This window comes from Sinohyriopsis cumingii, unplaced genomic scaffold (genome assembly GCF_028554795.1).
Source record: "Sinohyriopsis cumingii isolate HCF-2022 unplaced genomic scaffold, ASM2855479v2 utg000426l, whole genome shotgun sequence".
NCBI lineage: Eukaryota > Metazoa > Mollusca > Bivalvia > Unionida > Unionidae > Sinohyriopsis > Sinohyriopsis cumingii.
The window spans coordinates 4783641-4798372 of NW_028315897.1; the positions used below are offsets into that span (position 1 = coordinate 4783641).

At 33.4% G+C, this 14732-nt stretch overlaps 1 protein-coding gene across 22 annotated transcripts in view; it reads right to left on the reverse strand.

The window, feature by feature from the left end:
* LOC149774110 (E3 ubiquitin-protein ligase TRIM45-like) overlaps window positions 1-14732 on the reverse strand; it is a 58351-nt gene that overhangs the window by 21176 nt on the left and 22443 nt on the right. For 13 of the 22 annotated variants that reach the window (XR_016416997.1, XR_016416996.1, XM_089945741.1 and 10 more), the window contains 2 exons: window positions 9354-9377; window positions 1793-1816 (listed from right to left, as the gene is read on the reverse strand). Coding sequence is in view for 18 of the 22 variants with exons in the window: in XM_089945741.1 (XP_089801867.1) it covers window positions 1793-1816; window positions 9354-9377 (48 nt within the window). In the remaining 4 variants the exon portion in view is untranslated. Of the gene's footprint in view, window positions 1-1792; window positions 1817-9353; window positions 9397-14732 lie in introns of all 22 variants that reach the window. The other 9 variants (XR_016416995.1, XM_089945740.1, XM_089945738.1 and 6 more) reach the window with 2 other exon arrangements.

Below are 14732 nucleotides of genomic sequence, written 5' to 3' on the forward strand. Positions count from 1 at the left end.
CAGTTCAACCGCTTGAACCTACTTTGGATTAATGAATGACAACAAAACAAAAATAATCGTAGTTCAGTAGCTGCCACATTACGCAATGGTGGTTATTCGGCATACTTCGGTTTAAAGTGCATTTGCATATATCTCCCTCGATATATACTTTCGCGGTCTATTTCGATGCATAAGTATCATTTACTAGAATGTCTATATAAATAGCGCATATGACTGCGTATATATTGGTAGTTAAAATCATGAAGGAGACATCGGTCACTATTTCTAACAGGGCTAACTGGTCGTAATCTCAATGAAAGGTAGATACGATTGCCAGACCAACAAGAGGAGGCTTGAGAATAGTTAGAACCAACTCATTTCGCGGCAACAATAATCATAACTGATTGCCCGATTTGATATAGTATTGAGTGTGTCCAGTTGTTGTCAATCGAGTCAACATGTTATTGTTACTTAAACTGTAAATGTTGTGAAACTCAATGAATATTTCCTCGACGAACCGTTGATTGGTAACATGAACACTTCAGATGACAAGCATATACCATCACCGACACGTAATTACATCTCTAGAATATACTGGTGAAAATATGACCGATACGGGCGTTGGTAAATTACCTGACGAGCATGGTGAGGGTCTGCATCACAAATGGCGCCTCTATGACAAATCACCGAGGAATGTTTTATGTGGGTGTTATTCCACATTAATTTATTGCGTTATGAATGTAGACGATCAAGCTTTTAACAAACGAACTGCAAAGTTCTCCAGCATACAGCATTATACTTCTTAGAGATTATTGCATTCTTAGACGCAGAGATTCAGGCAAGCAACCAGATAAACATAGCATCAATACTAGTATCATCTCCTATAACTGTACAATGTGCTGCTGATTACTAAAGCAATCACAATTGCATATTATGTAATTAAATCTGTACCACTGTCCTCAATTGTCAAAGGAGCCCAGTCATGTTATTAATCTGGAGAACATACACCTTATCAATATATATCAAAGGTTTGTAAAGTTATGGACCGAGTAATATACAAGTTGACGAGATTGACAACTGAGGGTCTGATGCTAAATCAGAATCAGTTTGGTCTTCACTTAAATGTATAATTCAATAGTCGAGGCAAGTGTTAGATTGTAGTTATTTACCTAAAGGTATCGCTATTTTACCAGTAAGAAAAAGTTGCTCTGTTTTCAGATGTAAATGAAAAAAGCAGATTAGAGGACAACATATGAACTAGATAATGAATGTTTTACATACATGCACAGACCGCCATAAATTTATATAAATTGTATGTGTGTGTGTCTGTGTATGTGTGCACTCATGCGGCGAAATACCTGTTTTCAATGCGGAAAAAATCTTTAATGAATTGAGGAACGGGTAGTTTTTATGCCGTTCTAATAATGAAACTGATTTTATTTTTTATACATATTCACACTAATCCTTTGGGAAATGAAGTAGGGTTTCGAGTCATAAAATACATCATGATATGTCGGACATTTATGTACCGTGTAGCCCAATTCGATCAGAATATTATTTCTTTACCTTGACCAAAATATTAAGATATATGTCTCACTGTGGGCTAATGTAAATGATTAAGTCAACCTAATATGACCTGAATTGATAAAACTGCCATTTAGCTATAAATTAAAACAAAAGTGTACATCTGAGATGAAGTAAATTTGAACAATAATTACTTTAAACAATGTACGTGTTTTAGCAATCAGATTATAACTTGATGCAGTACACAATGTGTAATTATTGGCTGAAAACTATGCAAATTGCTACCTACCTTTTCTTTTTTCTCTCTTTCCTTCTGAAATGATTATGTCACTGTGATATTAGAAACCGTGAAGTAAACTTTGCTTATTTGCTCTCAACAGCCGATATAGAAAATCATACTCATATTGGCAAATACAAATGTCACTACTTAATCCGATTAGTCCATAATAGGTTTCGTTTAATCGAATTTTTCTATAAAGTTTGTGTAGTATTAAAATTGCAACATCTCGACATTCCTATCTCTTCTATACTGAGCAAATCATAATATTACACAGTTATAGCGCAGATTTAAGATTTCAAAACGTGTATAATATGCTGTTAATTAATACAGAGAATAAAATAGCAGACAAGCACATCATCAATTCTGCACTTTCCACCTTTTATTCTGTGTTAATGTTTAATTCCTTTCGTCCTCAGTACCTATGTATAGCCAACCTAGTCATTTAATACATCCGGTGAATGAAAGCCACATCAACAGCTATCAAAGTTTTGTAGTGTAATGGGCCGGATATACAGCATATAATACAATGCTATAATAACGCTGGTCTTCACACACATGTATAATTTAATAACCGAAAAAGTCTCAGTTTGTACGTATTTATTGAAAGTAGTATCTCGATTCTACAACTAGGGGAGATTTGTTCCTTTTTCAGATACACTTGATACATGCAGAGCAATGGAAAGCAGATGAACTAAATAATGTAAGGACTAATTGCTTTGTCATACATGTTGGGCTGTAAAACGAAAAAGAATATTACGTACTTTGAGACGATCTCATATGATTGAACGATATTTTCCATTATATATTTGATAACTTCAATTTATGTGCTATAGGTGACAACAGAAGTAAATGTTTAAGTCAACCTAATGTGACTTGAAATGGTGTTACGGACATTTTATCTTAAGCATACAAAATAATACTACATAGGTGAACCGATAACATTACATGTTCAAAGATGTAGTAAATTTGAAGACTAATTACTATTAATACATGTACCCGCTTTAGGAATCAAATAATAACTTGATACAATACATAATGTTTACATTTTGACATTTTTACATATTGCTACGCTCTTTTTCTGTTTCATCTCTTTCTTCTTGAAATGATTATATACGTGTGATATTAGAAACCCTAAAGTTAACTTTGCTTATTTAATTTAAACAAAATTGATAGATGAACTTGCGCATATTGGCAAATACAAATATAGTATGTCATTAATCACATAAATATAATTTCAACACGTCAATCATCTCGTACAATTGACAATGTGCAGCTGATACATTCGGCATATATAATGGCAGAAAAGCCCGTAATGAAATCTGCACTTTCCACAGTTTGCATTTTTTTATGTATTGTTCTTGTCCTCCTCAATACCAGTGTAAAGGAAACCTAGTCATGAAACACATGTTGAGAAGAAAAAACAGCAACATATAAAGTAAACTGTCAAAGGTTTGTAATGCAATGGACCGGATAGTATACAAGGGGACGTGATGGACATCTTAGAGTTCAATGCTATATAATAATAACCCTGGTCTTCACACAAAGGAATAATTCAATAGCCGATAAAAGTGCCAGTTTGCACGTTCTTACTGAAAACAGTATCGCCAGATTATTGGCAAATACATGAATAGTTAAGAAGTTATTGGCTTTCCAAAGATATATATATATATATATATATATATATATATATATATATATATATATATATATATATATATATATATATATATATATAAGCTTTGATATTTATATGGTAATGCCGATACACTGATCGTTACTTTAGTAGCAGTAAGGGAACTTGAAATATAAACTGTACATTCGAGTATTGATTCACACTTTTTATATCAATTAACATCTTCCTTTTGCTTGCATCAAATTTCAAGGTGTAGTAAATCATTTACCTGGTGTTATGTGGCACAAACAAAATAATATCTCACTGTATTCTCAACTAAAGTATTATCGCTGATGGTGTGATCTGACACTGTGATACTAATATATGATCCTAAATAAGAAAACCTGCACTAGAAATGAACTGCAAGTTTTGTAGTTTGTAGTGTGTAGTAAAATGGTGTGCTACATTCGTGCAACAGTTTGTGATAAATGTACAGATCAAGCAATCACTAAGCAAATATATAAGATGCATAATCTTGTACTTTTGGCTAAAAGGGGAGATATTTTACTTGCTATTTCTTCATTATATCTTTCTGCATGAAATAATAAAATAAATGTAATTGATATGTTAATATGGTGTTAGAAGAATTTGATTTTAGTTGCAAAATATTATTTTCAAATTTTTACATTGTAAATAAAAAAGTAAATAACTATGTGAAACTGAATGAGATTGATGTTTATTACGTCGTCTAAGCAATTGATCGCCACTTGACATTTTGCAAATTATTTCAAATGCTCTTGTATATAAAAACGACTAGTTTTGCTCACCAAACTTGATTTAGATTTGGTATCTATCCCGATGAACCGTATATTCAACTTGTTATTTCATTCTGATTAACATTAAACATTGATGTAGTACTGTATATTACACACACCATGATTACAGTTATGCATGAATATTGTGTAGTGTATAACATAAATCATCTAATTTATATCAAACGCGAATGTAGTATTATAATATGTACACCCTGTTATATCTTTTACACGTATCATTTTAATATATAATGTTCATACTATTAAACATGTTATTATTTAAAACAGTTTTGTTCTGTGTTCTTAAGAATATCTGCATGCATATGCCAATGGAAATGTTTATATATCTCCGGTCTGTGTGGGCAACGTGGAAACATAGACTGAACTTGCATACAGAATATCGGCCGAAAGAATTTTGATCCACTGTTTAAAACTAATAAACCCACTTACAAGTATAGTGCTACAGCAAGCAAAACAGACTCTTTTGTTGCACAATGTGCTGACAAATTAGGGTCTATGTTGTTTGCTGTATTGATTACTCATAACATGTCATATAAATCCAGATATACTGGCACATTTTGTGGCGACGTATCTGGGTCGCGATCGGTTTCATCTTATAACCAATTACACATGGTACGCCCTAAATGTTTGAATGCGTGCCCAACTAAAGTTAGCATTTACAAAGATCGGCCTGAAAATTAAATTAAGATCAATATTGTTCATTTCAATTCCATATAATGTGAAGAACATGGTACTTGCTCTGGTGAAGAATATGGGTGCATAACATATGTAGTCCGGTACACTGACTTATCAACAAGTCTAATTTAATTTGGGCCAATTGTAAGTATCCAATTATCAAACACGTTTACTACTGCACTTCATCTTCAAATAGGGTTTGGGTTAAATAGAAAGTCCAGCCTTCCATCTAGTGAACTGTGTGAAATTCCATATCAGATTCAAAGCTATTTTGCCTATTTTCAAAGTTGAAATTAATCAGATATTCAACGCTTGGCTGAAATATAATTATCAAAGGACTGTAACGTGTTGTCCTTATCCAAGCAATCTGAGACAAACTGTATTAAGGTAATGTCACACCAGCATACACCACTATTAATAACAATTGCGATTTTTATATTATTTTTTATGCAAGTCTACATTTGTCACATTGTTTCTGTATTTTTTAATTTACTAAATGTGTTTACACTACACTTATTAATACAGATATAACATAGAACAAATATGAATGCAAGATATTTTTATATCTTTTCTTAGCATGGAGTAAGTTTGTATTCAGACATTAATATAAAATCCATTAAAAGTGCAAATTTTTCTCATCCAAAATCTTGTAAATGTTAGCAAATAATTACATTGATCAGAATCAGAATATAAAAAAAATAGAAAAAAAGGAGTCTTAAAAGCAATGCTAAAATTCTTCATGTGTGGAAGATACAAGAAAATATACCTATATAACATTTGTAATGTGTGTTTTATTGTTTTAAATGTTAAAGATAGCCCTATGAATTAAGAATCTGAACTGCATTTCAAAAATTTATATGGTCAACATATTCATTAAGCATAGAGCAGTTCATGTTTAGACACAGTGAATGTATTTCGTTATACGTTCTTCACAGGATCTAGAAATAATTAAATAAATGCAAAATAGGACGAGAGTGACATTCTGTTTAAAATGTTTATTGTATACAATCATTTTTTTCCGAAAAACTGCAACCGAAAAATGCAATGATTTCATTTAAAGTGGCTGCAATGGGCGACACAAAAATCACAATCTGTCCGAATGCCTATTTGTTTGTCTGTTTGTCTGTCTCTCATACATGCATACACTTCATAGTGACTTAAGTTAAAATGACTTAAGGACACTAAAATTGCATTCTCCAGAAATGCTGGGTACATGTCGCATTGACGTCTACGCAACAACGGCAAACCGCCTGCAGCTGTAATACTGAAGACGTTTATGATGTGGATACTATACCAGAATATGAATTTGCCATTCAAATTTATGTTGAAGAGAACAACAAAGTTTGTTTCATTACACCTCTGCAAAAACAAAAAATTATTTTATTTCAATCAAATTTTACCTGCAATATTGAAAGAGTATATTCAAAAGATCAACAGGAAAAAACCTTTAGAATTAAAGGTTAGTAGAGAACGTCTATACATTCAACACACTTAACGAAACTTTCTCAAATATTACTAAAATCCCTTTTGTTGGCAAAACACAAAACACTCTGATTAATACATCAGTCATGAATTGTATTTCTGAATATGTGGCCCATACTTGAGACTACAATCTCATGCATATGCTATAATACCCTTTAAAGTGCCAAAGCACTTGCATCTTTTACTCTCCACCAAATGTAATTAAACAAAAAAAAAAAAAAAAAAAAAAAAAAAAAAAAGGCTCAAAATATTAAAATATTAAAATGTTCTAATATACGTGCTAGAAAGAACACATTTCGTTAAAAGATGCAGGTAAGAAGCATAAAGATGCATATTTGGCGCATTGAATTTTGAAGTAATTGTCAAATTGATATTTTGCACCACATGAAATAAAAACTGTGGAAAGAATAACACTCTTTGACTTTTATGTTATCCAGTGATCGTTTTAATGCTATACCCAAATGATGCGTTTCACTTCCAGGGGTGAATACACATTCTCAAACTTCTGTGAACTACTACAAAGCAACGTATACTGGTTTTACTATTTTAGTGTTAGCATGGTCCTAAAACATTGTCCATAAGTACACAGATGTAATCAAACGTACATATCGATTGCACAGTTTTGCAAAAACCATTTTCATTATGCAAGTTTGGACCCAAATTGTTTTTTCGTGCCACAATAACACTACAAAAATGGCAAGTGTCAAAACTTTGGACATGAATGTATTCAGTCGAAAGACAAACACATGTTGAAGTTATTATCAACATTTCAAAACTTGATCCCCATGAGTTAACAAATCGGTAAAGAAATACTATTTGTTAATCACTGTGTCTTACTGTCCATCATCTGCCTCTAACCTTATATACTCTTAAAACACCTTGTGGAATGTCGCCAAAACTGGTAGATATTTCATGCATGTGCTATGATTTAGTGGGATCGGATATCCTTCCGTTGGGTCTGTGGGATGGGGCAAATGTAAAGTATACAAAAACTGCAATTGATATAATTATATATGCACTGGGCGCTTGGTGTCAAAACCAATTATTGGCAGGTGTAGGGGGAATATGGTCTTCAGATGAACATGTAATGAACATGGTACACCTGCCTGTTTATTATTTCCATACTCTGTTTCATCAAATTATCTGTAACAAATACGTGTGATAGTCTGGATAAATGACCATGTCACTGGTTTGCATTACTCTTTACTTTCTACATTGTACCTGAGGATGGAGGTATTACTGTGAATGCTCAAGAAGCTGTCAAATATATATATATATATATATATATATATATATATATATATATATATATATATATATATATATATATATATATATATATATATATATATATAAAACAAACACTAGTTTAAATAATCTACTTCCAATTATTTAATTGTTTCATCAATACATATACAGAAATCGCTTATTTATAGTTACCTTTACCATGACCATAATGTAGAGGCACAGGGGATAACCATGATATGTGACACTTCGTCATGATATACAACCGAGCAATGTTTCATTACAAATTCAAACTTGATTCAAAGTGATACTGCAGACAATGATGCAAATGAGAGTTACAATCGCCCTTACAGTGTTTATTACGTTTTGGCCGCATCGGTGGGATGTAACAAACTTTCTATAAAAATATGATATTCAATTAGCTAGAGTAATTTTCAAATCTCAGTGGTTCTAACGTTTTAGTCTAGTCTGGATATTGGTTGTTCTTGACCCTGAACTGAAGAAGGAGGCACAACTGTCATATTAACCACACCATCGGTTCAATATACAATATAAAGACTACTGCAAAGTAATTGGACAGCAAATCATATGTTGACCGAGCGGTAGATGACCAATGTCATAACATAATATGCAAATAAATTAAAAGCAGGATGCCTCGTCAGCCAAGAGAGTAGGTCCCGTTAGCAATGCAGTGACCACACATGTGAGCTATTCCAGTTTGAAATTTGAGAACTACAGACAATACACATCAGATATGACTAGGAAAACCGTGATAGATAAACATACATTCTTCTCTGTTGTTCAAATCCACTTTAAAAGCATTTAATCATAGTGATGCATCCATCCATCCCACTATAGAACACTAACCTGACTCATGGAACACACATTTTCAATCATATATATATATATATATATATATATATATATATATATATATATATATATATATATATATAACACTATTAAACTTACATAATGCTGATTACGAATAACGGATGTACATATTATGATATTTAAAAATTAGAGGAAGAGGGAAAAGTAGAAAATATTATAGACGACTGTAAACCATCTCCTCAAGGTTGAGCCAGGCAAACAACCACACATGTCAAATGATTAAAGAAGTATTATAAACACATTGGGAATCCTTGATTTCAATATTACTCAAAATAATGACGATTCAGATTATTAAAGAAAATTTTGAAAGATTTATGATTCTAGTATCATGCCTGTTTATCAAGATAAATGTGCTGCTTTTGTTTATAAACATTAACATGTGGTGCTACTGTATTTTGAAAGCTCTCTGGTAATTAAGACAGCGTAAATTATAAATGTTCATGATGCCCTATCTCAAATATGTGGTCAATGATGAATCGCTTTTGTCCAAGTGCTTGATATAAGTTTAAAGTGTAATGTGTTGAGTGAGCGAAATTCCTTAAAAATGTAATCAATCAATAATCAATCAACATCATCATTTCGTCCCGACTTATGCCTTGACGATTTCGTCATCATTAAGAAACCAGATACGAATCGAAATGATTAGCCTAAGTAATAAACCATCTCACTGCAGATGAACTGAGTAAATTATAAGTCTTGGTAAAAATGTGAACCGTATTTCACGCATAAAAATGCTTTGAAATATAAAAATTGTAACAATCATACATCAATTTTATGCCATGCCTGATTTGTAAATTTGTTTACGGAAAGCAACATGATTAATACTTACTCTTTCTTTTTGCTCTCTTTCCTTCTGAAAGAATATAATAAATCTGATAACAGACAACATGAAGTAAATGCCTCTGATTTGCTGCTAAAGTAGCAATAGACACGCACACCCATATTTGCAAACAGAATACAGTGTATGTCATTTCTTCAACAGAGTATCCCAAAATAGATGTCATTTTTTTGAAGTAAACCTACTATACTGGTTATACGCATACATATTTCTGAATTTCATCTTCTCTGTACCTTCTCTATATTGAACATACATTAATAAAGTGCAAAGTTATCTTCCATAAAGTACGTGTAATTGTTTAAGCAAAACATATAATCCTTTGCTGATAAAGCAACAGATGCAATGGCAGACAGCCAACCATCAAATCTGCACTTGCAAGTTGTATTTTTGTTTATTCATTTAGCCCTCATATCTAGCATATACTAGTATTGTGTCACCTATCTCTCAATGTTGGCATACAAGAAAGCTAGAGGTAGTAAGTAGGGAATATACTAGTATTGTGTCACCTATCTCTCAATGTTGGCATACAAGAAAGCTAGAGGTAGCGTGTAAGGAATATACTAGTATTGTGTCACCTATCTCTCAATGTTGACATACAAGAAAGCTAGAGGTAGCGTGTAAGGAATATACTAGTATTGTGTCACCTATCTCTCAATGTTGGCATACAAGAAAGCTAGAGGTAGCGTGTAAGGAATATACTAGTATTGTGTCACCTATCTCTCAATGTTGTTATACAAGAAAGCTAGAGGTAGTAAGTAGGGAATTATACAACGACGATATTCGTCAAATTAATTAAATGCATATTGCAAACGTGATACAGTTGCAAAGCCATGAGCACCAGTGGATATTATATGAGATTTTTTATGAACATCTTACACCTGTTTATCTATGCAAATTTCAGCACAATATGAGTGTATTTCACTTGACGTTTTAAACAAAACAAAATTGTACCATTTTTTGGCAACGTTGTTTGTTTTTTGTTAGTTCTTTTCTTTCGTTCTATTGTGATTTGCTAGTACATGAAACTCGAACAGGTGTGAATAAGTATGGAAAATATGGAATCTTGTAATTTCATGAGAAACAAATCGGTGTTGAATAATATAGCACATGATAACTTGTCATTATACAAAACATCAATTGGTTTTGGACACATAAAATATAATATGTGTAAAAGTGTACAACACATATTAATGTGTCATTATGTGAATCAAAATTTGTTGTGCATACATTATAACATATGGTAACTTATCCATAGACGAAATTCTAATCACTGTGAATTAGGATAACGCATGTTATATTGTATGAAATATTGATGCCAATGGAGAAGATTCAAAACTACAATTACGATGTCTAAATGGCATATAATTTAGAGCGATCAAAGCTTGCCATCAGGTAAGCAGGTCCTTTAATGTCCCGACCGTTAGATACATAGATAGAGAAAGAAAGAGAGAGACAAATACATAGATAGATAGACAGATAGATAGATGATTAGATTGATAGATGGCTGAATGGATTCATGGATGGATGGATCCATTAATTAATGGAGGGAAGGATATATATATATATATATATATATATATATATATATATATATATATATATATATATATATATATATATATATATATATATATATATGTGTGTGTGTGTGTGTGTGTGTGTGTGTGTGTGTGTGTGTACGTGCAATTGTTTTGGCTCGATTAAATCGACTCCAACGAAATAACTGCTATTGTCAGCAAATCCTGATTGTTGTTATTGAAAGGTCTGTGCATATTTTATATTGTTATTATCAAAATCTGAGCTATTTTCCTTACTCTAGCATCTGAATGGTTTGGTTTCCCTGGCAGTAACCCAAATCGGCATGCCTATCCAGTATTTATGTTCTTAACAGAACAATGCGTTGTTCGCTGGGTGTACTGCCATCGACAATATCGACTATATTCCATGATGAACACAAAATGGTCTTTCTAATAAAGTAACATGCTTTGTGAGGTTATTTTGGAAATGAGCTTTTGATTTGCAATGTATTTTTGTCTTGATTTTATTTTCCTCGAGTCTATATGTTGGTTGATGATTTTGTGCTACCAATTTTGGCACGACTTTGACTCTAGCAGGGAAGCAATGCTTGTGATTCCGCGTCGACGGTAGATGTTAGGACTCGTTGTAAGAGTTATTTATTTAACACCTCGATGAAGCACGTTGGGATTATCGTACACAAAGCCTTTTGAATGAGCCTCCGTATGCTTTATTCATTTTTGCGTGGTATCAGTCAATGCTTGGGTGTGACCATGACACGTTGACTTCGAATAACCTTTTTAACGGTTTTGGAAGTGTTCCCATTTGAGCTTCCCTCGAGCGACTTACAATCTTGTTTTGAAGATCTAGAAGTGCTCCTATCGATGCTGGATACGAAGCTGTTTTTCCCAGTGAGATTTTTGTACTCATCACGTATTTCTCTCGCATGAGGTGACAATTTATCGTACAAGTAGGCTTTTAGAATCCTTGACGAGTGTATGTCTGCTGCTTGTGTTTCTAGAGAGAGATTACATAATATCTCTGACTCGTGCGTCACATTCATACAGTGCTGTATTCGATCGTGGATACTTGAGCGTGATTATTTATCCATTATTGTCATAATATAGCAGATCATTTTTGTTATCCATATTATATAATATGTGTTTTAATATAACTCTTATTGCTTGTTTTTTGTATTTATATTTGTAGCTAAATTAACATTCTGTCTCAAAATATAGAATGCCATCACGAAGAAAGAACATATGTCAAAGGTTTTTTCAGAGCACCACGGAGAGGTGTAAAAAGACCTGCAGAGAGGAATACGGTTCCCAACAGAAAGCAGTCATCAGGGGAGTACCGTGCCCAGCATAAAGCATTCATCAAGGGAGTACCGTTTCCATCCTGAATCAATCGTCATATAAGTACCGTACCCAGAATAATCAAATCATCAGCAAGGATGCACAGGACTTCGATCTTGTATAGTATGTGGAGTAGGTCTTCGTGGCGACCTATCCGTGTGTGAAAAATGTGGAGTTTGAAATAGCAGGGTTACCAAATATTACTATGAAAAGTAAGAACAAGCAATAAGAGCAAGATAAACACAGAGGTGGCAGACGAATACTTGACACAAATTTAAAAACAAAATGCAATCGCAAGCCGACAATAGGCAAGTTCATTCAGTGTTTACTCGTTATGAAGCTATTACGAATGAAGATGTACTTAACGTTTGCACTAAAATATTAGTAGTGTTAAGATTTAGCAGAACAGGTTACTCAATTATTAATTTGTATTTAGATGAAATGAGAAACACGAGGTTGAGCCGTCGTTTAGTGTTTGAATCTCATCGTGACATTATTCCAATCGGACACATGGTTACTCTTTACAACTTTCATATATCTAATAATCAATTAGAAAATGTAGAGATTGTAAAATAGCATAAAATATCAATTATTTATCGGTTGTGTTTTTATTTGTCCTGAATTTAAGCACTTTCTGTGGCATGAATTTACAAATCTGCACAAGAACAATGGAGCCATATTGACGATAAGGACGCTTTCTATCTCATCCAGCGAATTAAATTAGGCATAATAAATTTAGCTCTACTAAGGTATGATGTAATATTGCTGAGCATTTTTGATAAGGCAGCAATGCCGGCTTTAATATAATTATTTTGTGGCCTTAAATATTGGCTCCATTTGCTGAGCCATAGTTTGTAAAACTAATTATGCTTCGGAAAAAATGAGCATAAACGGATTAGTGAGAGCGCCCGTGGATAATACTGCGGGTGGGGTTATTGCGATATGTGATGCTGATGTTATTCTCGAAACACACTTATAGCACATGTACGCATTTATATAGACATAGACTCTGCAGTGGTAATAGTATTCAAGCTCGCGATGATCTTCCTATGGTGCATTTTCGTCGATGTGATTCAAGTCGATGATTAGTCTCATATGTACCTGTTAATCTTTCAAATACAGATTCAAGATCAGTAAGGTGTTCACTCATACAGTGTATATGCACTGCTTCAAATGTATCTGGTCCTGTAATATCTCTAATAATGAAACATGGGTTTGTGTTTATTTTAGTAAGCTGATAAACGTTAATGAGATATTTAATCACTTCTGGTGTTGCCTTAAGCTTATTTGTATCCAGAAAGCTGGAAGCGGCAAGTATGTTTGTCGTAAATCAGCTGTTATCATCCTTGTCAATTTCATGGTGATACCTAGAAAGGTAACACAATGACAGACCAACGTTTTTCCACGTTTATATTGTCCTTTTCATAATCCATCATGCCATCTTCAAGTTTTCTAAAGAACTCACCATAGTTAGGCTATATCATAGCCATGTACTTGGATATGTCGAGTTGTCTTCTCCCGATATTTTTTATCTGTCAGGTTCCGTCATAAGGTAACGAATAAACATTCGATTAGGAACCTTATTTACAAGTGATGCTTCAACGCGTAATTCTAAAGTCAATGGATGATTATACTCACCATGTAACGATACGCAGTCGCAAATTAGTCAGTTTCTTTTGTTTCATGATGATTGTACGCATGGATATACAACAGCGCATCGAAAGATTTGTTTGGTTCAAATACACGATCCGTTGCAAAATCTTCTGGAACTGGTTGTTATGGAGCACGTTGTTCTGGAACAACGGCCTCATCATACGGAGCATTAAAGGCTCGGTAATCGAGTGCCAGGACTTCCACGATGACATCCTCATCCTCGTACACTAATCTGGCGTGCTGAACAAAATTCTTCTGTCGATTGCGTCACTAAGATTTTATTTTGTTTTATCTATGCTGTCATGGTTCTTTTTGTGTCATCTTCCGTTCGAGAAAATCGTTAACGTTTTGATGTATCCTGTTCTCGTTATAGAATTTAAATACGTCGAAATACTTGTTGCTGGATGATATGCGCTGCTGTTGTCTCATATGACCAGCTGAAATGAGAGGTAATTTGACCTCATTGTGTTTGTATATCTCACGAGTCTCTTCCAGCGAGGATTGTCCAGCATGATTTCTTACCCGATTGTAATATCTGCATATTAACCCGTTGTCTGCTTGAGCACGTGCATGCTTTTTTTTTCAAGCGTATGGAGTATCCTTTCGGTAGATATCGTCGAATAACAGCTGGTTAATTTCTATAGGCGCTCTGAGATTTCTTCCATGGATTTTACAGTAGATATAATGTAAAATAAAACCTAAATAAGATCGCTAGGACCTATACCAGTTCTCAACGGCCTCACACGAGGTCGCAACAATATATACTAGGTCGACGGCGTTTAAAATCTGAAAGAAGCTGGTGTTGCTAGAGTAAATTATAGTCAAAATAGCCTCTACAATGTGC